Source organism: Dendronephthya gigantea, unplaced genomic scaffold (assembly GCF_004324835.1).
Source record: "Dendronephthya gigantea isolate DGI-Jeju-01 unplaced genomic scaffold, DenGig_1.0 000026F, whole genome shotgun sequence".
NCBI lineage: Eukaryota > Metazoa > Cnidaria > Anthozoa > Malacalcyonacea > Nephtheidae > Dendronephthya > Dendronephthya gigantea.
The window spans coordinates 1,480,030-1,503,739 of record NW_021163036.1 but is presented as its reverse complement, the minus strand read 5'-3'; the positions used below and the strand labels follow the sequence as shown (position 1 = coordinate 1,503,739).

General features: G+C 40.7%; 1 protein-coding gene across 1 annotated transcript in view; it reads right to left on the bottom strand.

Moving 5' to 3' along the window:
* The window catches only part of LOC114523029 (MAM and LDL-receptor class A domain-containing protein 2-like), a 68,945-nt gene that overhangs the window by 14,855 nt on the left and 30,380 nt on the right, over positions 1–23,710 (bottom strand). Inside the window, exons 52-99 of the mRNA XM_028543834.1 lie at positions 23,444–23,709; positions 22,794–23,115; positions 22,516–22,679; positions 21,767–21,868; positions 21,593–21,683; positions 21,090–21,245; positions 20,716–20,969; positions 20,244–20,337; positions 19,858–19,998; positions 19,225–19,490; positions 18,538–18,817; positions 18,244–18,427; positions 17,702–18,009; positions 16,824–17,086; positions 16,488–16,737; positions 16,014–16,188; positions 15,411–15,802; positions 14,890–15,147; positions 14,318–14,586; positions 14,128–14,218; positions 13,578–13,718; positions 13,188–13,444; positions 12,778–13,012; positions 12,407–12,687; positions 11,989–12,232; positions 11,752–11,856; positions 11,197–11,409; positions 10,790–11,063; positions 10,417–10,550; positions 9,855–10,123; positions 9,062–9,311; positions 8,760–8,900; positions 8,212–8,466; positions 7,878–8,041; positions 7,246–7,441; positions 6,557–6,775; positions 6,176–6,398; positions 5,618–5,847; positions 4,923–5,182; positions 4,554–4,783; positions 4,055–4,188; positions 3,642–3,898; positions 3,067–3,157; positions 2,593–2,865; positions 1,712–1,909; positions 1,369–1,546; positions 491–723; positions 127–414 (exon numbers count right to left, since the gene is read on the bottom strand). Coding sequence (XP_028399635.1) covers positions 127–414; positions 491–723; positions 1,369–1,546; positions 1,712–1,909; positions 2,593–2,865; positions 3,067–3,157; positions 3,642–3,898; positions 4,055–4,188; positions 4,554–4,783; positions 4,923–5,182; positions 5,618–5,847; positions 6,176–6,398; positions 6,557–6,775; positions 7,246–7,441; positions 7,878–8,041; positions 8,212–8,466; positions 8,760–8,900; positions 9,062–9,311; positions 9,855–10,123; positions 10,417–10,550; positions 10,790–11,063; positions 11,197–11,409; positions 11,752–11,856; positions 11,989–12,232; positions 12,407–12,687; positions 12,778–13,012; positions 13,188–13,444; positions 13,578–13,718; positions 14,128–14,218; positions 14,318–14,586; positions 14,890–15,147; positions 15,411–15,802; positions 16,014–16,188; positions 16,488–16,737; positions 16,824–17,086; positions 17,702–18,009; positions 18,244–18,427; positions 18,538–18,817; positions 19,225–19,490; positions 19,858–19,998; positions 20,244–20,337; positions 20,716–20,969; positions 21,090–21,245; positions 21,593–21,683; positions 21,767–21,868; positions 22,516–22,679; positions 22,794–23,115; positions 23,444–23,709 — 10,299 coding nt within the window. The remainder of the gene's footprint in view (positions 1–126; positions 415–490; positions 724–1,368; positions 1,547–1,711; positions 1,910–2,592; positions 2,866–3,066; positions 3,158–3,641; positions 3,899–4,054; positions 4,189–4,553; positions 4,784–4,922; positions 5,183–5,617; positions 5,848–6,175; positions 6,399–6,556; positions 6,776–7,245; positions 7,442–7,877; positions 8,042–8,211; positions 8,467–8,759; positions 8,901–9,061; positions 9,312–9,854; positions 10,124–10,416; positions 10,551–10,789; positions 11,064–11,196; positions 11,410–11,751; positions 11,857–11,988; positions 12,233–12,406; positions 12,688–12,777; positions 13,013–13,187; positions 13,445–13,577; positions 13,719–14,127; positions 14,219–14,317; positions 14,587–14,889; positions 15,148–15,410; positions 15,803–16,013; positions 16,189–16,487; positions 16,738–16,823; positions 17,087–17,701; positions 18,010–18,243; positions 18,428–18,537; positions 18,818–19,224; positions 19,491–19,857; positions 19,999–20,243; positions 20,338–20,715; positions 20,970–21,089; positions 21,246–21,592; positions 21,684–21,766; positions 21,869–22,515; positions 22,680–22,793; positions 23,116–23,443; position 23,710) is intronic.

Sequence of the window (23,710 nt, the reverse complement as noted above, 5' to 3'; positions counted from 1 at the left end):
TTCTTAATATCATCATAGGCAGCCCAAATTTTCCCAAATCACGCCTGAGATATCAGTGGAACTATTAGTCATTGTAATGGCCAACCAAACTACCATAAAACTTGTGGATAGTTAGTCTTTCCTTACCTTCTATAATTACTTCAAATTGCCGTCCTGTTCTCTTTCCCAAGTTAATAGTCGCTGTTAATTTTTGCCAGACGTCACCCAAATTACCAGATGCCGTTGCCACGGAATACAGAGGTCCGCCAATGTATGTCCTATACCATATATTAAGATCTTGTACACTTGATCCTCTCATGTGATACCAAACTCGTAGGGTACATGCTCCGTTTGTACCAGCCGACATTGGCGGACTTAGCAACCACGCCTTTTCACCTTGACGTCGACCTGTGGCCTCTGTATACATGTAGTAACCTAGGGGAAGATAAATTGAGTTTGTTAACCATGTCAATAACGGGCTAGTTGATAGGTTAATTAATCATCAAAATACCTTTGCCTGTAGTGTGATCAGTGGTAGGTCCAGTTCCCAAGGATGCAGTTGAACCTTTGTTTCGAGTCCAGTCGAAATCATCGCCGTTTTGAGTATTTTTCCATCCACATAAATTAGCGTCGAAGTTACATTTTACATTTTTACATGATCTCTCATCAGTACCATCTCCACAATCATCCGTTAAATCGCAAACTTGATCGTCAGAATAGCAGAATTTTTTGTTGTTTCTGCAGCTATAGTTTAAAAAATTTATGTTTAAAACTAACAATCAAAGCAACTGCGAAAAGGACACACGAGTGACTGAAACATTCACCGAACAACACACCAATCAGGCTGCATACAGCGAAATAACCAACACAATAACCAAGCAAATCAACCAAGAACACACGTGCACCAATTTAACAACCAGTAGGCCAATCTACCAACCAATCTACCAACCAGTAGGCCAATCAACTAAGGAGCAGGTCAATCTACCAACCAGTAGGCCGATCTACTAACCAGTAGGCCAATCTACCAACCAATCTACTAACCAGTAGGCCAATCTACCAACCAATCTACTAACCAGTAGGCCAATCTACCAACCAATCTACTAACCAGTAGGCCAATCTACCAACCAATCTACTAACCAGTAGGCCAATCTACCAACCAATCTACTAACCAGTAGGCCAATCTACCAACCAATCTACTAACCAGTAGGCCAATCTACCAACCAATCTACTAACCAGTAGGCCAATCTACCAACCAGCCGGTCAATCTAGCAACCACCAAAACACAACAAAACCAATCACCTGCTAATCAACCGACAAACATACTAAACGGTACCAACTAAGCAACATATTGCTACCAACTACCCAACATTGAAAGGGGGAACAACTTACCTATGGACCTGTTTACCACTACAACCTGAAGTTTGATCACAATTCTTCATTGTAACTGAATCAATCGCTATGTCGCCCGAAAATGAACCACTGTGTTTGTTTTCAAACGTCAGAGTAAATGGTACGCTGTGGCCTCCAATCTTCACCATACTCTTGTGCCATTGGTATCCGTGTCGACCTGTTGCAAGAAATTAAATACAGTATTAAATGATTACAAATTGTTCTTTGAGAACCGATTGAACAATTTAAACATTGATACAATGTTGCTAAAGTTGTGTTTGAAATAACGTTTTCTCGTGGAATTCTAAATGTAAACTTTTAAACATTCACGCGATGAATTTACCTGATCTTGACCAGAGGGCTTGCTTCCTGTTAGTCGAGGGCGTGTTCAAATACAGAGTAAGTGTTTCTCCCAAGGTGTTCGTCATTTTGTAGTAGAATTCGAACTCACAGCTGGGTGAGGACTTTTGAATCAACGGACTCTGTAAGACTGCTTCTTTGCCTGAGATGCCAGTAAGACTTGTGAGGTACATGAAAAATCCTGAAATTCATTCAAGTGTGAGAAATACTATTAAGCCTTTTGATACCACTATTATTACTGCTAATCTAATATCACCATCATACACATATCACCATCATATAATCATATCACCATCATACCACTAGCACCATCATATCACCATCATACACCTATCATACCACTAGCACCATTAATCACCATCATACTACCATCATACCACATCATATCACCATCACCATCATACCACCATCATCATATCACCATCATACTACCATCATCATATCACCATCATACTACCATCATCATATCACCATCACCATCATACCACCATCATCATCATACAACCATCATCATCATACCACCATCATCATATCCCCATCATCATATCACCATCATCATGTCACCATCATCATATCACCACCATCATACCACCATCATCATATCACCATCATCATATCACCATTATCATGTCACCATCATCATATCACCATCATCGTATCACCATAATCATATCACCATCATCATGTCACCATCATCATATCACCATCATCATGTCACCATCATCATATCACCATCATCATATCACCATCATACCACTATCATACCACTATCACCATCATATCACTACCATCACCATCATATTATTATCACCATCAATCATCACACTAGCATGCACCCATCAACTTCGTCAGACAGTCGCTTACCTGCAGAATTTCCAGTTGCATCTTTACAAGTTCTACTCTGGGCGGTACAACCATGGAATCGTGTCCAATCAAAATGATTTGGCTTCGCTTCCTTCCATCCACACGTTCCCGTCTCAAACGTACAAGGAGAGCCACAAACATCGGCACTTTCATCGGAGCCGTCTTTGCAATCTGATTTCTGGTCGCATTTGTAGCTGGCCGATACACAAGACTTATCGCCTTTACATTGGAATCCTCCGTTGGAACAAGGATTAGGCGTTGGTGTTGTGGTTACTGAAAGACATATTACACATTTTCGAACAACTTGTATGCTTTAATTATTCTTAAGGCCTATTTGGACTACACGATAAGTTGAATGCAATTATCATTCTGACGAATGCAAAAGAGTGCCTATGCCTCAATCTTTCGCTGGTTTATTTTATATCATATTGTCGTGAGCGAATTTAATTTACAAGGATATAATTTAACACTTACTGATAACAGGTTGACATTCTGGTGTGAATGAAATATCATCGATAGCTATGTCTCCTCGATAGGATACACCAATTATGCCTTCAAAAATAATCTAAAAGAGCAGAAAAAATTAAGTAAAGTTACAGGAACAAAGTTCTAGAAACACTGGGTCAGGACCTCCAGGAGGAACGGTTTAGAACTTTTAGAACGGTTTAGGTTTCCTCCTGTAGTAACACTGGATCAATAAGAGATTATCTTTACTGGACCTCTAGAAAGAACAGTTTAGAACTGATAGAGCTATCCAGTGTAAATAAAGTTAGTTTAGTTTAGGTTTCCTCCTGTAGTAACACTGGATCAATAAGAGATGATCCTTACTGGACCTCTAGGAAGAACAGTTTAGAACTGATAGAGCTATCCAGTATAAATAAAGTTAGTTTAGTTTAGGTTTCCTCCTGTAGTAATACTGAGCAATAAAAACTAACTAAGTAATTCAGTTAGTCTACGATTCTTTTGTTAGAAACACTAGGTTAATAGGAGATGAACCTTTATAATGATAAATTACTCTACTTGAACGATACAATGAAAAAAAAACTTACATAGAACCCGGCTGATGACGGGGGTATTTTGATCGTTTTCTTCATCCACTTGCTTCCAACATGACCACTTTCAGTTGACATCAGTTTCTTAACGTTACCAACCTTTTTGTAAACGTTCAAGGTACCAATATGATCTCCACGCATGTGATAGAAGAAGCGCATGTAACATATTTGGGTAGATTTCATCAACGGCGAGACCAACAACGCCGTCTCGTTTACTTTACGAGGCTTCGATGATTCGATGTACATATAGTAGCCTATAAGAGAATAAATTATCTAATAAAGCAAGACATCAAAATAAAACTGTATTTCGATTTTCTGAGATGATGATGGTTCAATGCGTTTTATCGCTTTTAAAGACATCTCCCCAAAGAAAACTAGCCAAAGAAACCCTCGCTATATCGGATAATTACCTTCCTGAGTATGGGTTGTGTGGTCGAACTTAGGGCCAGTGTTATACGACCATGTATATCCATTCTGTCTGACCCAGTTGAAATCATCGTCGAATGATTGAGTGAAGTTGTTAGCGCCGTGTTCGAAATTTACCCTAAAATATCAGTAGAATATTAGGTTTTCACCAAGATTCAAAGGAGGATTTAACAGCGCGACGATTTAGTCCCGGGCTACAAAAAAGGGCACAAAAGCCCTGGGGCCGGTTGTTCGTCTGCATAGCGCTATATTCAATTGCTTTAAAATCGCCTTGTTGTTGAGTATAACTTTAATTAAATCTTAGTATTCCTAAATTGAGGATTCTCTTTAATAATTCGTCGTTCCAAAGCTGAAATTTTATTGCTTTTCAAGCATTTTTAGAACGGTTGAAAAATAACTATCCGGTGGATAGCGCTACCAATCCTTCGTACAACCGGTCCCTGGAGGGTAGCTACCGACACGGAATAAATATTAAACTATTACCTGTAGTAATTTGAGCACAATTTATCAGTTTCGTCACTATAGTCACAGCAATCAGGAGTGAAGTCACAGGTATTCGTAACATTAGTGCAATGGCCGCTGGCACACTTAAATTTATTTGCGCCAGAGCATTTGGCAGGTTCTGGTGCTGGTTCAGCACAGTCGATGAATTCCACGTCGTCAATCGCAATATCACCGTCATCGCCCAGAAAGTTGAATGATTCGAAAACAACCTGGCGAAACGGATTAATGAACAATGTTTTAAAGGTTTTAAAACAGGGATATCAAAATATTAGCAGAAAAATTGAGTAAATTACCATTAGCATGACTATCATTATCACAATCATCATCATCATCACAACAACTGCCTACCTGGAAGTCTGTGATGCAAGGTGGTAAGTCGATGGTTGCATTTCTCCATTCGTCCGATAATTTGAAATAGTCAGCCCATAAATATGTATTTTTGTTGTTCCTCCAGAGGTTAAAACTCAAAGAACCGGACGCAGTTCCGTTCATATGATAGTAAAAGCGGAATTTACAACTTTTACTGGCCTTGTAATAGCGCGGACTCACATAGCGTGGTGTGGCGTAATAACCAGTTCTATTCTTTACAGCTGCGTAGACATAGTGACCTAAATTGACGAAAGATTGCAAGTTGAAGACACTGTACGCAAATACCCGGTTAAAAACACTCGGGTACGCAAATACCCGGTTAAAAACACCCGGGTACGCAAATACCCGGTTAAAAACACCCGGGTACGCAAATACCCGGTTAAAAACACCCGGGTACGCAAATACCCGGTTAAAAACACCCGGGTACTCAATTGGATAACCCTAGAGATGTTGAGAAACTCGTTTGGTTGATTGGTTGACTGATGATGGTTGAAGTTTTTTCACAGGTTTTCCACGATGGTAAAGTAACCACAGTATGTTCTGAACCCGTAGCTATCGACAGGAAATTACAATAAAAAATTTTACATCAAAAGTATTAAACCGCGGGAACATATATGGGAGATATACTGCTCTCCCGACGTGCACATATCACGTTCACATCACGTTCACCTTACCTGCCGATGTTCCTTTTGAATGATCAATACTGGGGCCAGTGTGAGGTGTTGGAGTGCCACCGGAATCCCGAGTCCAATCAATGTAATCACCCAGTTTAGTGTCCTTCCATCCGCATTCACCCTTTTCAAAGTCACATTTTACTGGGCATGACTTCTCATCTGACTTGTCGTTGCAATCTTCTTTGAAATTACAATATTTGTTTGCCGAAATACACTGGCCATTGTCACAGCTGTAGAAGAAAGATTTTCTGTTACAACTAAACTATGATGATGATGATGATGATGATGATGATGATGATGATGATGATGATGATGATGATGATGATGATGATGATGATGATGATGATGATGATGATGATGATGATGATGATGATGATGATGATGATGATGATGATGATGATGACAATGATGGTGATGATGATGATGATGATGACAATGATGATGATGATGATTATGATGACAATGGTGGTGGTGATGATTATGATGACAATGGTGGTGGTGATGGTGATGATGATGATAATGATGATGACAGTGAGACAATTCTCCTCCCCAACTTGCCTCATTTGTCCCAGTTGACAGCTGGCAGAAGTTGGAACAGTAAAACCAGTGGGGTTTAGTGTCGTGGTGGATTCAATGATGCATCCTTTTGTAAATGAAATATCATCAATGGCAATATCGCCTTGATAACTTGGTCCTACGACTCCTTCGATCACAATTTGGAATGGAGTTGGTTTAAACAGACTAATTGATTCATAACGTCGCCAGACATCTCCTTGGTCGCCTGTTGGAGTACGTAAAAACATGACTTTCAATCTACTTTCAGACAAATTACATTGTTTCTTTTATTGTCAACTGCTCTACGCAACTGTGCATTCCTAATCTTTTGTTTTATTTGGAGAAAACAGGAGTTAACATAAACCAGTTGCTTAAATCTCTCACCTATAATCGTCTTTATAATAGATAGTTTTCCTCCTACGGCGTCTCTGTGGTAAATATTTAACGAATTGACATCCTTGCCAAACATATGATAGAACATCCTCAATCTGCAGTTATCTGTTGCCGATTTCACCTTGATAACCGGGCTGCTTATGCGGGCTTTCTCGCCAGCTTTTCGTGGATAGGAGGTCTCGATGTAAAGGTAATTGCCTTGTGGAGTTGCTACGATAAGAAATGTAAACACACAGAAATACATTAGTCAACACTCTTTTAGCATCATAGATTATTCCGTATATCCTGACCTATTCAGATGAGATGTGAAAGCTTTGCTAACAGAAATTGTGCGACTTGAAGGCTAGTTTCCACTCAGGAAAATTCTCCTTTGGATCGGACAGGGCAGGAAAGTTTCCTTTGTATAAACGCCGCCTGAGAACTCGCGGCCAAAGGAAATTTTTCTGTCCGTCCTGATCCAAAGGAGATTTTTCCTGAGTGGAAACTAGCCTTTAGTCACGATTTTGTGACACAATCATATTTGGCACAAAAATGCAGAAAATAGCGTTATAAGGTAATGAAAGAAAATTCCAGGGGCTTTATTAATGACTTCTCATCATCAACGCTCCTTGGACAACTTCGATAGGAAATGCCTTAGAAGCATCATTTTAAAGCTGAATTGTGTTAAAGATTGAGCTTACAGAACGTGTGGTCCCGTCCTGGGCCAGTTTGGTATGACCAGGTACTGCCTTTCATTCGGCGCCAGTCAAAATCATCACCAACATCTTGGGTCCATGCGCATGTATCCTTCTCAAAGTTACAACGACCTGGATAGCTCTGGCAGACGGAAGACGTCTCATCGCTATTATCACCACAATCGTTCGCAAAATCACACATCTAGGATGAGAAACAGTCTTAAACTATGATAACCTTATGTTTCAACTCTGGCTACCGAATTAAGCATCAAAAACATCTCTTATCTAAACTAAAATAACTTTATTGATTTATATATTTTTTAGTTCTAAACTGTTCTTCCTAGAGGTCCAGTAAGGATCATCTCTTATTGAGCCAGTGTTACTACAGGAGGAAACCTAAACTAAGCTAACTTTATTTATACTGGATAGCTCTATCAGTTCTAAACTGCTCCTCCTAGAGATCCAGTAAGGATCATCTCTTATTGATGCAGTATTACCACAGGAGGAAACCCAACTTTGCTTACTCATCGTATAGTTCTACCTTAGTAAAGTTTCATGTCCTGTAGCTAAGGATACAAGCTTTTACTAAAATTTAAACTGTCCTTCTAGAAATGCAGTAAAAAACTTATGGCATTTACCCTATCAGGTGAAACACAAAATTGTCTTATGCATTTGAACTCCCCGGGTAAGCAAGTCCTTGGCTTTGGTATACCACAATTTATGAAGGTCACATCATCAACGGCCATGTCCGCCGCTCCAAAGAATGTCCAAGGTTTGCGAGCCTCAAATGATATCCTGGTTCCTGTAAAGAAATGCTCGTTTATTACATCTTTCTAGGGGTCTAATTACTCTGCAAAGAAAATCGTAAGTTGCTCTAAAAGAAACTAAAGTGTCCGCACTTTAAGATCAAAAATGTTTCGCGACTTGGTTGAAAGAGTTTATAAGTAAAATAAACAATCCCTCACTCCTGACCTGCAGGTACAGATCCAAGTCCAAATTCTCCTTTGTTCCATTTATCACCTTGGTCACCATTCGTGGACCATACGTACGACTTTGAACTTCCAAAACGTAGGCCAACCCAGAGGTAACTGTTTTTACTGAATGTGCCATAAAGATGGTAATAGAAACGAACAGTACACGTCTGGTACGTTCTTCCAATAACCGGACTCTCTATGTTTGCTACTTGGAAGGTTGATCCAGTGCCGTCCTCAATGTAGATGTAATGACCTAAATGTATTGATTCGGATTTAGATAATGCATAAAAGAATCCGAGATTTAATATGCACGACCAATCCAATGGGGAAAACGCTTGAAAGAAAGTACCACTGTAGTATAACATTTTGTCTCCCAAGAAAGAAAGGTTAAATAGGGTTAATCAATCGCTTTCAAGTGATAAGATAAACCGCTTGCAATAGGAAGGTTAAAAAAATCCCACAGAAAATACACAACCAGCAAAGCAGCCCATTGATTCCTTGCGGTCTAGTTTAGGTTTAGGGAATATTTTTAACACATTAACTTACATGAATTATTTCCACAGGTATGGTCGACTTTCGGCCCAGTCTTGTGTGATGGTGTTGTCCCTCTATTTCTCCACCACTGATATTCACCAGAGCTTATATCTTTCCAACCACAGAGGTCTGGATTTTCAAAGTCGCACGGTCCTGCACAAAGTGAAAGATGAATAATCATCAGATCTAAAATCTTGTTTTGAAGGCTTGTACTAATAGTCTCTTGCGTTTAGGCGCTTGATCGCTTTCTACTCAAAGTGAAACCAAATCATGTTGGAGAATTTGAAAGACACAATTCACATTCCACAACGTACCACATTTCATTTCATCAGTACCATCCGAGCAATCCTTCCAGTAATCACAGATTTTCGAATTTGATATGCATTCCTTGGATCTCTTACATTGGAAACGCCCCGATCCACAAGGTCCAGGTGTAGTGGGTTGGGGGGATGTAGGTGGGGCTGTAGGTAAGGCACGTCCACGTTTACAGAAGAGTGTAAATGATACATCGTCAATAGAGATGTCGCCTTGGTAGTTAGTTCCCCTGACAGATTCGAATATTACCTAAAAAAATATTGTTATCCAGTAAACAATACTAATTTTGGCCATAATCGGGACATAATCAGCTAAGCTGAGCGTGAATAATTTCTTATCGACCGATCAATCAGTTCTAAACTGTTCTTCCTAGAAGTCCAGTTAAAATTATCTCTTATTGATCCAGTGTTACTACAGGAGAAAACCTAAACTAAACTAACTTTATTTATACTGGATAGCTCTATCAGTTCTAAACTGTTCTTCCTAGAGGTGCAGTAAGGATCATCTCTTATTGATCCAGTGTTACTACAGGAGGAAACCTAAACTAAACTAACTTTATTTATACTGGATAGCTCTATCACTTCTAAACTGTTCTTCCAAGAGTTCCAGTAAGGCTCATCTCTTATTGATCCAGTGTTACTACAGGAGGAAACCTAAACTAAACTAACTTTATTTATACTGGATAGCTCTATCAGTTCTAAACTGTTCTTCCTAGAGGTCCAGTAAGGATCATCTCTTATTGATCCAGTGTTACTACAAGATGAAACCTTGATTATTTATCCCTTGAAATACCTGGAAATCCTTGGCGCTCTTGAGCACGACGTCAGCTCGAGCCCAGTAGTTCCCAACTTTACCATTCTTGATCCAAAGTGTAGTCTCAGGTCCCCCAATTGTATCACGAACTTTCACGCTCAGGTTACCAATATGATCTCCCCACATGTGATAGTAGAACCGCATGCGACAAGTGTTGTCAGTTATGGCGGCAAAATTGTAATACGTCCCTAATCTCGCTCGGTCTCCAGGCTTTCGCGGCCAGGATGTCTCGGTGAAGAGGTAATAGCCTAATCAAATGGAACAGCGTTCAGGTCTGTACACACGATCCGATTTTGTTAGCACAGAATAGACCTTTTTCATAATGATGTCAAACGCGGAAAGTCTGATGTTACACGAAGTTTGATTGGCTCGATAGTTTGTGGAGCCAATCACATTTCGTGTAACATCAGACTTTCGGCGTTTGACGTCATTATAAGAAAGGTCTATTGAAGAAAGCACACTTCAAACTCATGCAGGAAGAAGACTACAAATTGGGTTTGCGACGGTTGTACGTTTATTCAAATGACGTGGCATTCAATACCTGCTGTAGTCCCGTATGTATGATCAAACAATGGGCCAGTTGCGGCAGAAGGTGTCGAGCCTCGCTGTCGTGTCCAATCAAAATCATCGTCTTTCAGATCATTGAAAATACACCTGGCCCACTCAAAGTTACACCTGAAGAACAACATCATTTAATTTTACAATTTGCATGAAACCTTCAAATGCGTTCCAAGACCAGGAGCTTTTGAGCGCTATCAAGTGCTATCGCAGTTTTTTAAATCGATCTAAATTTAAATGATTCTTGATTTGATATAACTTAAACTCGACATATTTTGAAATCTGAAAGATATTTAAAGTGGGGGAGGGGAGGGGATAGATTGGACATGGGTTAGCATTAGCAAGAAAAAGCTAACCGTGTCTGTCCTCCACAGCTAATTTCGTCACTGTTGTCACCGCAATCATCCGTCATATCGCACACTCTGTTCGAACCAACGCATGCGCGGTTCAAACAAGTATGTTGCCAGCTGGAACAGGAGGATTGTGGTTGCGGGAAACTGCAAAATGCAAACGACAGATCGTCCACCGCTATATCACCAAAGGAGGAATACGAACGTTCCGCTTCCACGACAATCTTGAACGGAGTTTTTCGTCGGCCGAGACGTAAACTGACTGGATTCCATTTGTTACCTTGAGTAGGAAAAAGATTGGTGTGAACCTGCGACCAAATTCCAAATTGCATTTCTATTTACCGATTCATCTGCAGTGGAACTAGTCTGCTCCAAGTTTCCCTGATCATGAAAGTTACGAAAACTCCACTAACCTTGATCTCCATATAAGGACCATAATAACGTGTATCTCCGAGCAACAACGATGTACACACGGAGTTCGCCGATGCCAGCGCCGAACATATGGTAATAGAAGTTGAAAGCGCAGGTTGAAGACGCTTGTTGAAGGACTGGGCTTTCCAGTGTGGCAAGATGGTAGGCTTTACCTCGGGAGGCTTCTACGTACATGTAATAACCCTGAGCCGTTTCTGCAGAAGAACGGAAAGACTATTTAGTATACAATGAAGGCAGAGACATGTCTGCGTAATGGTTTTTGCTAATATTGGAATACAAATAACACAATAGAGATAATACCTACAGATTAACTGTACAACAAAACTTATACCACACCATCATATCACAATATCACAACATTTCACAGTGCAATGTAGTACTTAACACTATACCACAGCATCACACTACACTAAAGACCACCGCACTCTACCTTACAGCATTTCACACTGCAGCACAAAACTTCATGCAGCACCACACAGCACCACACTAAAGACCACCTCACCACACCATGGTACAGTACATCACAGTACACTTACTTTTGGTATTATCAACCGCTGGTCCAGTATTCTTCGAAGGGGTTCCAGCTTGACCGCGTTTCCAGGTGAAAACACCATTACTGGTGTTATTCCAACCGCAAACACCTTTAAACAAAATCGTGTTATAATTGACGTAATGACGTATTTATATACGTTATAACCAGTGAGATTGCAGTGAATTTGCAGCGCAAATGCGTGTGAAATATCGCGTGTGTGAAGGTCTCGCAGTAATCTTACCGTTCTCAAAGTCGCATGTTCCGCAATTCTTCTCGTCCGTATTATCAGAGCTACCGCAGTCGTTGACAAAGTCACAAATCTTATTAGCAGAGACACACGTGTTGCTCTTACACTTGATGGCACAGGGGTTGGGTGTGGAGGTGGGTTTAGCTGCCGGACACTGTCCCGGGGTAACGACGATGTCATCCAAAGCTATATCACCTTTGTAAGACGGTTGCTTGCCGACAACACCTTCAAATTTGATCTGGAAACAAATGTACCATTTCAGTGTGAAGTGAAAAACAGTCGCAGGAAGGAGTGTGAAAATACTCTTTTATAACTAGCTTTGAAAGGCACAGTAAATTGAAACTACACTTTGAATGATTAAAAAACTTTGAATGAATATAGCACTTTGAATGTGCGTGTCAGACAAACATACTTGGAAATCTTTTCCGCTGCTTATATCCACTTGTTCGTACACCCAATTATCGCCATGGTTCCCGGTTATGGTAAATATTCTTCGATAGTATTTATCCTGGGTTGGCTTGAGTATGTTGGTCACAATATACACGTTAAGATTCCCCACGGTATCACCATACAAATGCATCCAGAATTTCAGGCACCATTTGAATGTTGGGTCAACCTTGAAGATATCGCTTACCAACCATGCTTTGTCATTCGGCAGACGCGGATGAGAGGTCTCGATGTATACATAGTGACCTATTTAAGATGATCAATAAGACACGATCCTTACGAGATCTCCAGAAAGAACCGCTGATCATGAAAGGTTATTCAAAGGGAAATCCATACCTTTGCCTGTGGTTTTGTATGTATGATCTTTGCTTGGCCCAGTTCCAATGCTGAAAGTTTCACCAATATGTCTCTCCCAATCGAAATCATCGTTTTGATCGTTGTTGTACGTGCAGAAATTATCTTCAAAGTCACAGGATCCAAGTACAGGGCATTCTCCATCCGTACTGATCTTAACATCGTCCAGAGCGATATCGCCTGTGTACGAACTTCCTCGAACTCCTTCGAATACCAACTATAGAAAAAATATTGGATGTACAATTTTCTTAAGGTCATCATGCTTGCACTTAACCATCAATATAATCAATATAATCATCACACTTAACCAGATCATCATTGGCACAAAAATATCATTGTCGTCATCACCAAAATTACCATCTCAACTTATCAACACTTATCAACCACTGTACCTTCCATGGTTGGGAACTGGTAACGCTTAATGTCTTTCTCATCCATAAATCACCATAGTTTCCCCTGTCGCTCCAAACGCGGCTACCAAGCACACCACCCTTCTTGATGTAAACGTTCAACACACCAATATTGTCGCCTCTCATGTGATACCAGAAACGAGCACACGATCCAAACGTTGGTTTGTACAGCGGTGTTTCAAGTCGAGCTTTATCACCAGTCCTTCTGGGCCAACTTGTCTCAATGTACATGTAGCCACCTTAAAAAAACAGAGAAACTCAGAGCTAGAAATTTTTGTAACGAAAAGAATAAATCGGACGTGAAGAAAGACCCAATCTGCTCGGCATCATGATGGTTATTATTTAACCTCAGCTTGATCAATTTAACCTCACCTTGATCAGTTCCGTAAGTATGATCAGATTTTGGCCCTGTATCGTAACTTGCTGTTCCCCCAGTTCCTCGCGTCCAGTCGAAATCATCACCAGCATCTTGTGTGTAGCGACAGATCTTGTCCGATTCGAATTGACATTCAGCTGTGATAAAATGGTAGAAATTTACAGGCTATGTTGATGGATAGCTCTGTCAGTTCTAAACTGTTCTTCCTGGAGGTCCAGTGAGGATCATCTCTTATTGATCCAGTGTGACTACAGGAGGAAACCTAAACTAAGCTAACTTTATTTCCACTGGATAGCTCTATCAGTTCTAAACTGTTCTTCTTAGAGGTCCAGCAAGGATCATCTCTTATTGATCCAGTGTTACTACAGGAGGAAACTTAAACTAAACTAACTTTATTTATACTGGATAGCTCTATCAGTTCTAAACTGTTCTTCCTAGAGGTCCAGTAAGGATCATCTTTTATTGATCCAGTGATACTGCAGAAGGAAACCTAAACTAAACTAACTTTATGTGGAAAGCTAAACATCATGATTTTTTAAAACTTACGCATAGGTGGACACTCATGGAAGGGAAATTTGATATCATCCAAGGCAATGTCTCCTTGAAAACTGGAGCCTGCCGTCGCCTGGAACACGATCTAGTAATAGATAATGAAAATTTGGGTTTACTCCCCGGCTTCACAAAAATATTGTAAAAATAACGACATCCTTGCGTACACACAAATACCCGTACTAACCCTGTAGCTAAACGCTGCCGTGGTGTTTATTTGCACCTGGGCGTATCGCCACTGGTCTCCCTGAGTGCCTGTCTTTTTCCAGATTGGAGACTGAATTTTCTTATTCTCAGGTTTTATATGGACAGATAAGGTGTTGACATGGGCACCATACATATGGTACCAAAACTGTAAGCACCTTAGTTTACCATTGCTGCTTGTTGGACCATTCATCATAAGCATCGCGGTATCGTTTGCCGAGGTGAATGATGTTTCGATATACACATAATATCCTTGAGAGGAAAACGACGTTGTAATGACTACGGGGTAATGATGACGGTGGTGGTAATAATGATGATAGATGATGATGATGATGATGATGATGATGATGATGTGATGATGATGATGATGATGATGACGATGATGACGACGACGACGACGACGACGACGACGACGACGACGACGACGACGACGCTGATGATGATGATGATGATGATGATGATGATGATGATGATGATGATGATGATGATGATGATGATGATGATGATGATGACGACACGATGGAGATGATGATGATGACGATGATAACATCCTACCTTGTTTAGTGCCAAATGTATGATCAACCTTTGGTCCAGTTTGGACCGAAGGTGTATTGCCACTTTGTCTTTGGAAGTCTATATGATTATCATTGTCATTAAGCCATCCACACCAATCTTTCTCGAAGTCGCATTCAAAAGGTAAAACGCCGCGGGTGGTATATCGTTTTGTAGGGGGAGAAGTAGGGAATGGTGTGGGTTGCCGAGGATGTTTGAAACAAACGATAGAATTTTTTTGGCTATTATCATAACAACAACCTGGCGAATAGAAAAGGCGTAAATAAAACCAACTGAAAACTTTTTAAGCGTGTTGGCTTTCTGAAGAGTACTTTCTGAAAAGCTGAATCTGACTTGGATGACTCGTTGGATGACCTGTTGGATGACTCGTTGGATGCTACTTTTTTAAAAATTTAACTTTCTTTTGAATTACAAGCAATGCAAGTGTGTTACGCATCTACCGCTCTACGCCACAATGGCTATGTATGCATGTTTCAGGATTGTAGATATTGCAAATCACTCACCTTTCTGTTTACAAAGATATTGAGATGTTATTGTTGTTTTCGGATCGCAAGCCACACGAGTAGCCACATTCACTGACTGACAAGTAGCTGGATGGAAGAAGCAATATGGAACATAGGGTATACTTGTGTCATAGCAACAACCCCTCTTCGTGATACATTCTGCGGCTGTTATTCCAAAGTAGCCACAGTTAACCCTAGCTGTAGGCACCACAGACGAACATACACCGACGCAGTTGCCATCTTGGAAGAACATATCATCCAGGGAGATGTCACCAGTGTAACTAGTGCCACGAACTCCCTCGATCAACACCCGGAATGGTTTTTTGCTGCTCAAGGTCACCTCGCCTTGTTTCCAAACGTTGCCCTGCGAACCTTTGAGGGTCCACACGAGTCTGGATAAAGAAATTAAATTTTCAGGGCTAGTGAACGTAAATATTCAACTGCAAATTACGAGGCATCTAACATCATGCTATGTAATTTAACACAAATGAAAATTTCATTGACAATTTTTAAAGATTTCGCTCAAAAAATGTTGCAAAAAGATAACAAGTTGTGAAGCACAATTCTTAATACCTCTCTGTTGACCCGTAGCCGAATACACACCTCTTATTTCCCGAAGTATCTCTGATATAAATATTAAGTGCTCCAATGCTCGATCCAAACATATGGTACCAGAAACTGAAACACTTTGCAGCCGTTCTCCCGATCATATCACTTTCAAGTATGGCTCTGTCACCATTCCTCCGTGGTGACGAGGTTTCAATGAAAATATATTTCCCTAAACAGAAAGAAACAACCTTGGACTCAGAGACTCTACGGCCATCTTTTTCCTAATTCGTATCCTGCATTATGACTTAAGCTCGTATAAGACAGTTACCAGAAGGTCAGTGCAGTTTAAAATTGTTGTTCCCATCTGAGCTGCTGTATTTCACTCAAATTTTACGGTGTTTTGCTCTTATAGCCTCATACAGTCATACTGATCCTAGACTGTCATTTCTTCATTTCCAACGTAATGTGTGCCCTATTAAACCATCAATTTACAATCATCTAAACACTCGTTTTAACGCTAGTACCTACCCAATGCAGAACCTGTTGTGTGATCACTTGATGGACCGGTGGAATAGCTCCAAGTACTACCACTTCCGAGCGTCCAGTCAAATTCATCTTGTATCGTTTGGTTGTTACCATTCTGTTGATTCTGCCAGGTACACAAACCAAGCTCAAATGTACAACTACCAGCAGGTGGACACGGCTTCTCGTCGAGCCAAATATCATCTAAAGAGATGTCACCTCGGTAACTCTTTCCAACAACACCTTCGAAGTAGATCTTCAAAAGAAAACACAAGATAATAAGCAATTGGTGAAGATTCCAAGACAGTGTCATGCTTGGAAAAGCCAAAGCCATTTACGAACCTTGAATTGATTTGAGGATTTTACTGTCGCTTGACCATGTCTCCAAACATCGCCTTGATTGCCAGTCTTGTTCCAGACGCTGATGCCAAATGGAGCCGAATCTGGCTTGACTATCACATGAAGTAGATTGATGTCTGATCCATACATGTGATAATAGAAGTTCAGGCATTTGCCTGCAGGCGCAGCAGGATAGGTCCGACTCACTAGCCATGCCTTTTCACCTTTTTTTCGTGGCCAGCTTGTCTCGATATAAACATAATAACCTACGCAGTAAAAGCAATAATTTTGACATATATAAAAAGTTCAGGTGGTTGAGACACAAACTACGACAGCTTATCGTAGAGTACTATCTACACTAGACCACCACGTTTGAGATATCTTTCTCAGGTAGTTCAGACAAAAACTACGACAGCTTATTGTAGAATACTACCTACACTGGACCACCACGTTTGAGATATCTTTCTCAGGTAGTTCAGACACAAACCACGACAGCTTATTGTAGAATACTACCTACACTGGACCACCACGTTTGAAATATCTTTCTCAGGTAGTTCAGACACAAACCACGACAACTTACTGTAGAATACTACCTACACTAGACCACCACGTTTGAAATATCTTTCTCAGGTAGTTCAGACACAAACCACGACAGCTTATTGTAGAATACTACCTACACTGGACCACCACGTTTGAAATATCTTTCTCAGGTAGTTCAGACACAAACCATGATAGCTTATTGTAGAATACTACCTACACTAGACCACCACGTTTGAGATATCTTTCTCAGGTAGTTCAGACACAAACCACGACAGCTTATTGTAGAATACTACCTACACTGGACCACCACGTTTGAGATATCTTGAATCATGAACACTTACCATTCTTTGTGCCGGTGGTATGGTCGACTGACGGTCCAGTATTAAGAGATCCCGTGCTACCCTTAGTCCGAGTCCAGTCGAATTGATCGCCCTTGCTGTTGGTAAAGTGGCAAAAATCATCACCGAAGTCACAAAATTTGGCAGGTGAACATTTCCCATCCGCTAACGTAATGTCATCCAAAGCTATATCTCCTTGGTAGGAACTACCACGTTTGCCTTCAAATACGAGGGAGAAGGTTTGGGTACTAGTGAGAGTTATGCGTGCCTGACGCCATGAGTTACCATGAGTACCAGTTCGACTCCAAATCCTTTAGAATGAGATGAAATGGTTAGTTTATGGATAATCGCAAGGAATAAGATTAATAAGGCATTGGATGATCCCAAAAAATAAGATTATGGGATTAGGATACAGGATTAGTTCAAGAATGATTTCCAGGTATTCGAAAACATATTTGACAAGCTTTAGAAATCCACCCCATAAAGTGTTGGTACCAATTCCTTGCTTTCCCACAAGACGGGGAAGAAGAAAAAGAAAATCTTACTTCTTCAGTGTTCCTTGGGTATTAGTGTAGAGACTCAAAGTGTCAACATCGGGTCCATACATATGGAACCAAAACGCTAAACATTTCCCAGACGTCCCTGTGGTCGGAGTGATTGAGCCACTTTCGATCCTGGCAACATGACCAGGCTGACGAGGTGACGATGTTTCGATGTATATGTAGTACCCTAAAAAATTGAATTGCCTGCTTTGAAGTATAAATTTGTTTATGCAAATCATGAAATATATCTATGTTTTTGGGTCGAACTTTTCTGTAAGCGTAATGATAGTTCCCTACCATTGGCAGAATTAGTTGTGTGGTCAGTACTTGGGCCAGTGTTCGAAGATAATGTGCCACCACGGTGCCGCGTCCAATCAAAATCATCGCCTGTCTTCTTGTTGAACCAGTTACAGAAGTTCTTCTCAAAGGTGCAGTTCACAGGCATAGGAGGGGTGGGTGGTACCGTGGGGGGGATGGCTGCGCTTGGGATCGTATTACAAAGGGTGTCGGAGATGGTGACGTCATCAATTGCAATGTCGCCTTGGTAACTAGATCCAGTCACTCCTTCAAACACGATCTGAATGGAAAATAATCACGTCGCGTGTGAAAAAAGGAAAGGAAGGCGAATTACGTAACATTCCGTCATTCGGACTTTAGGTTGGTAAAAATAAACCCAATTTTGGAAGGAGAATTTCCTTTACCACAAGAATCAAGTTTATTATTCGAAGCCTCGTCGATGATTTTACTTTTCATACTCGTGGGACGAAATCCTCTTACAAATCCTAGGGTCACGCCGTGAAATATTGTTTACTGAGATCTGACTTGTTCCCGACATGATTGTCAACATTGTTGTCAAAACTCGTTAATAGTTGTACGAACATTATTATATATTTTGTCCGTACTGCGCAGTACAGCTATGGCGAGTCCCTTTCGTTTTTAACTGCGTGTGTAAGGTGAACTACCTTGTGTAATCGGCCAAATTACCTGGTATATTTTCGGGCTCTTGATTGGGGTCTGGGCGCTAAACCATTGATTACCAAAGTTCCCGCCTAATGTCCAGACCAACTCCTCAGACTTGTTACCAGGTCCTGTCTTTACAAAGACGTTTAGCCTTCCAATGTGTGCGCCGTAGAGGTGAACCCAAAACTTAAGGCATTTAGGCGTGTTGCTAATTTGTAGATCTTGACTCACTAACCGAGCTTTGTGGCCTTTTGCGTTCGGCCAAGATGTTTCGATGTACATATAACTACCTAGAAATACAGTCACGAGATTTGCTTGTAATATGCCCTGGTCGACAAAGAAAGCAGTTTGTAAAAAGTGTTTTCGAGTAAAACTCCGGCTAGACTTATGAGGTGACGGGAATGAAAGGTATAAGATGCAAGGAATTCAACGGGCAGGGGCCCTTCAAAATTGCTCCAGGACGCTAAATTTCTCTACAAGGATCAGTTTTTTACACGTTCTAATGTTTAGAATAATTTCAAAAAGGTCACAGTTTCTGGAGGAAGCATTCCATACTTGAAACCATTGTGCATTGCATAATTTATACTTGAAGTTCGCCTTGTGTTTACAAAATATGTTCAACGTGAATAGAGTCATGCAATCATGTATTGTCCTTACCATATTTAGTTCCCAAAGTATGATCTATAGACGGCCCTGTTTGGTAACTGGACGTTCCACCTTGGTTTCTGATCCAATCAAAGTCATCCTCTTGTCTAGTGTTGTAATAACTGCAGGTGCCTTTCTCAAAGTTACACGCGCCTTTCAAACAAAATGGAGAATGTTATAATTGTTCAATTAAATGCATAGTGCTCCCCCAGTATTTTAAGGCTTTATCGTGTTTAAATGGTTTATAACATTACTCGCGATATTTCTATACGTACAGAACAACTGTGATATTTGAGTGAGAAAAATACCCCATTCAATTATGGATACAGTAAGGTTTGGCCTTGATTAAAAGATGGCCACTCTATCCGCCAAATTTCTACAAGAACCACTATTTTTACCTGGAACATCGCAAGGTCCATCTTTTCGGAGTAAGACATCATCAATAGCGATGTCGCCTCGGAATCCCTTGCCTCGTTTTCCTTGAATTACGATCTAAAGGGCAACGGTAATCTATATATCACAACTTCACTTAGCCCTTTCTTAATAGTTTGTCACACAACAGCCTTAGGACGGCTTACTGTAGAATGCTACCTACACTGGACCACCACATTTGAGATATTTTTTTCAGGTAGTTCAGATGCAAACCACAACAGCTTATTGTAGAATACTACCTACACTGGACCACCACGTTTGAGATATCTTTCTCAGGTAATTCAGACACAAACCATGATAGCTTATCGTAAAACATTACCTACATTGGACCACCACGTTTGAGATATCTTATTCAAGTAGTTTGCCCACAAACCACAAGTAAACAACTATCTAAATCTGTTTTTAAACGTACAGAATGTATAAATTTGAAATACGAACCGCGTATCCGTTGTTATTTTTTATGGTGATTTGCGTTTTCTTCCAAACGTTTCCTCTATTGCCTTGCATTCCCCACAGGAAGTACCTCTTACCACCGATGTCCTGGAACACGTTGAGTGACCCAACATCAACGCCGTACATGTGGTACCACAGGGTAAAGCAATGACCTGTGGTAGCCGCGGGGTAGTTGGGACTCTTTAACTCGGCCTTTTCGTTCAGTGTGGAACCGGTGGCTTCGATGAACATATAATAACCTACAGAAGGGAACCAGTGTGTTAAAAATAAACTAGGGAAGATAACCAATTTCTGTCATCAGATTTCAGGGAAGATGTCAGATTGGTTTAGGTTCAAAACCATGACTGAGGAATCCTTACCTTGGTCTGTTCCATACGTATGATCGAACGAAGGACCTGTAGTAAGACTGGGCGTTCCCTTGTTCTTACGGTTCCATTGATATGTATCTATCTGGTTCCTCCATCCACACGTTGGATTTCCTCCGCCAACATTGAAATCTTCAAACGTACATTCAGCTAAAATAAAAAGATCATGAATGACTGTAATGGCGAGATGGAGAACTAGCAAAGGTCATCCTGTATCATAGAAGCCCAGTTAAGCCCAGTTAAGCCCAGTTAAGCCCAGGTAACCCCAGGTAAGCCCAGGTAAGCCCAGGTAAGCCCAGGTAAGCCCAGGTAAGCCCAGGTAAGCCCAGGTAAGCCCAGGTAAGCCCAGTTAAGCCCAGGTAAGCCCAGGTAGCTCTGGCACCTCGTTTCTGGTTTTATACATTGCGTTCTGGAACGCACGCGTACTAAACCCAACCATGAACTCTACGATGTATGTTATATTTGTGGAACTAAACCAAATGTATCCCAAATCGTACTTTGTGGTGGACAACTCGTTTTCTGGAATTGCACATCATCTATCGATATATCGCCACTGTATGACTTTCCGCGCTTTCCAGAGAATACGATCTAAAATTCAGGGGGGAAGACACGTTAGCTTTCACCCGCATGCGCATAAAATATTTCAGATCTAAAAGAAAACCAGAACTCACCTTATACTTATTGGAATCTTGCGGTAGAGAAACGATCGCTTGACGCCAGACGTTGCCTTGACTACCAACTCTTTGCCAAAGAGCAGTTGATTTTGATCCAGACTAAAGGAAAAAAGAAGAAGACAAATAACAAAGACAGTTTGCAACTAATCGCATTAGTTAGTTTAGTTTAGGTTTCCTCCTGTAGTAACACTGGATCAATAAGAGATGATCCTTACTGCACCTCTAGGAAGAACAGTTTAGAACTGATAGAGCTATCCAGTATAAATAAACTTAGTTTAGTTTAGGTTTCCTCCTGTAGTAGCACTGGATCAATAAGAGATGATCCTTACTGCACCTCTAGGAAGAACAGTTTAGAACTGATAGAGCTATCCAGTATAAATAAACTTAGTTTAGTTTAGGTTTCCTCCTGTAGTAACACTGGATCAATAAGAGATGATCCTTACTGGACCTCTAGGAAGAACAGTTTAGAACTGATAGAGCTATCCAGTATAAATAAAGTTAGTTTAGTTTAGGTTTCGTCCTGTAGTAACACTGGATCAATAAGAGATGATCCTTACTGCACCTCTAGGAAGAACAGTTTAGAACTGATAGAAGTATCCAGTATAAATAAAGTTTGACTAATCTAACTATTTTCCTGTGATGCATCTATTTGGTTAAGACGCTATAATCGTAGGCGGAATGTTGGAAAAATTATATCAATGGTGTAAGGCTAAAATGAAGTGCACATTTCTACAAACGTCACTAACCCGTTGAAGAATTGTAAGCGAGTTGATATCAGGTCCATACATGTGGTACCAAAATATGAGACAACCAATGCCTTGCGTCTGGTCAAGTGTTGGACTGATCAGATTTGCTGTGTCATTGGGCTTCCGTGGACTTGATGTTTCGATGTATGCATAATGGCCCAGTTCTACACAACAATGAAATATGCCAAGATGAGAGTGGCCCCGTGTGGTTAGCAGTGCACTGTGAATCATGATACTTTGCGAAAACAACATTTTTCTAATGCACCGAATGTACTTACGAGTTCCTAAAGTATGATCAAACTTCGGCCCTGTACGAACGGATAATGTATGTCCTTGGTGTACAGTCCAGTTGAAGTGATCGCTTCGGTCTTGCGTGAACTTGCACAGCTTCTTCGTTTTATCCTCAAAGTTACAGTTGTTTCCACTGTTACCTGACGTAGGACCGTGGGTTGTCGCTTTTGTCGGTGGAAGAGTTATTGGGTTAACATTTCCAGCACCTTGCGGGAAGACAGGACACGATGAAGCATCGTCTGTGAATGAAATGTCATCTAAAGAAATATCTCCTCTGAAACTACTGCCACGAACTGCTTCGAATACCATCTAAAAAGTAGAAATATTATAGCTGATTTTACCACAAATAAAAATGTTTGTTTAGGTTCTCCCCTGTAGTAAGACTGGATCAATAAGAGATGGTCCTTACTTGAGCTCTAGGAAGAACAGTTTAGAACTGATAGAGCTATCCAGTATAAATAAAGTTAGTTTAGTTTAGGTTTCCTCCTGTAGTAACACTAGATCAATAAGAGATGATCCTTACTGGACCTCTAGGAAGAACAGTTTAGATCTGATAGAGCTATTCAGTAGAAATAAAGTGAGCTTAGTTTAGGTTTCCTCCTATCCAGTGTATAGTAAAATCGCTCATATTTCATACCGTAAATGTCTGCGTAGATCTTAATGGCAATTTTCCATTCAACCATTGATTTCCCTGATTTCCAGAGAGCCTCCATAAAGGCTGCAACTTCGTCGACCCGGTCGCATTCATATAAACGGTAAGATTTCCGATATCTGGTCCCATCATGTGGTACCAAAACTTCATACAACGACCATTAGCTGGTGTCTTGGTGAACTGTTCGCTCTGAATTCGAGCAGTGTCACCAGGACGACGAGGGGACGAGGATTCAATGAACAAATACTGACC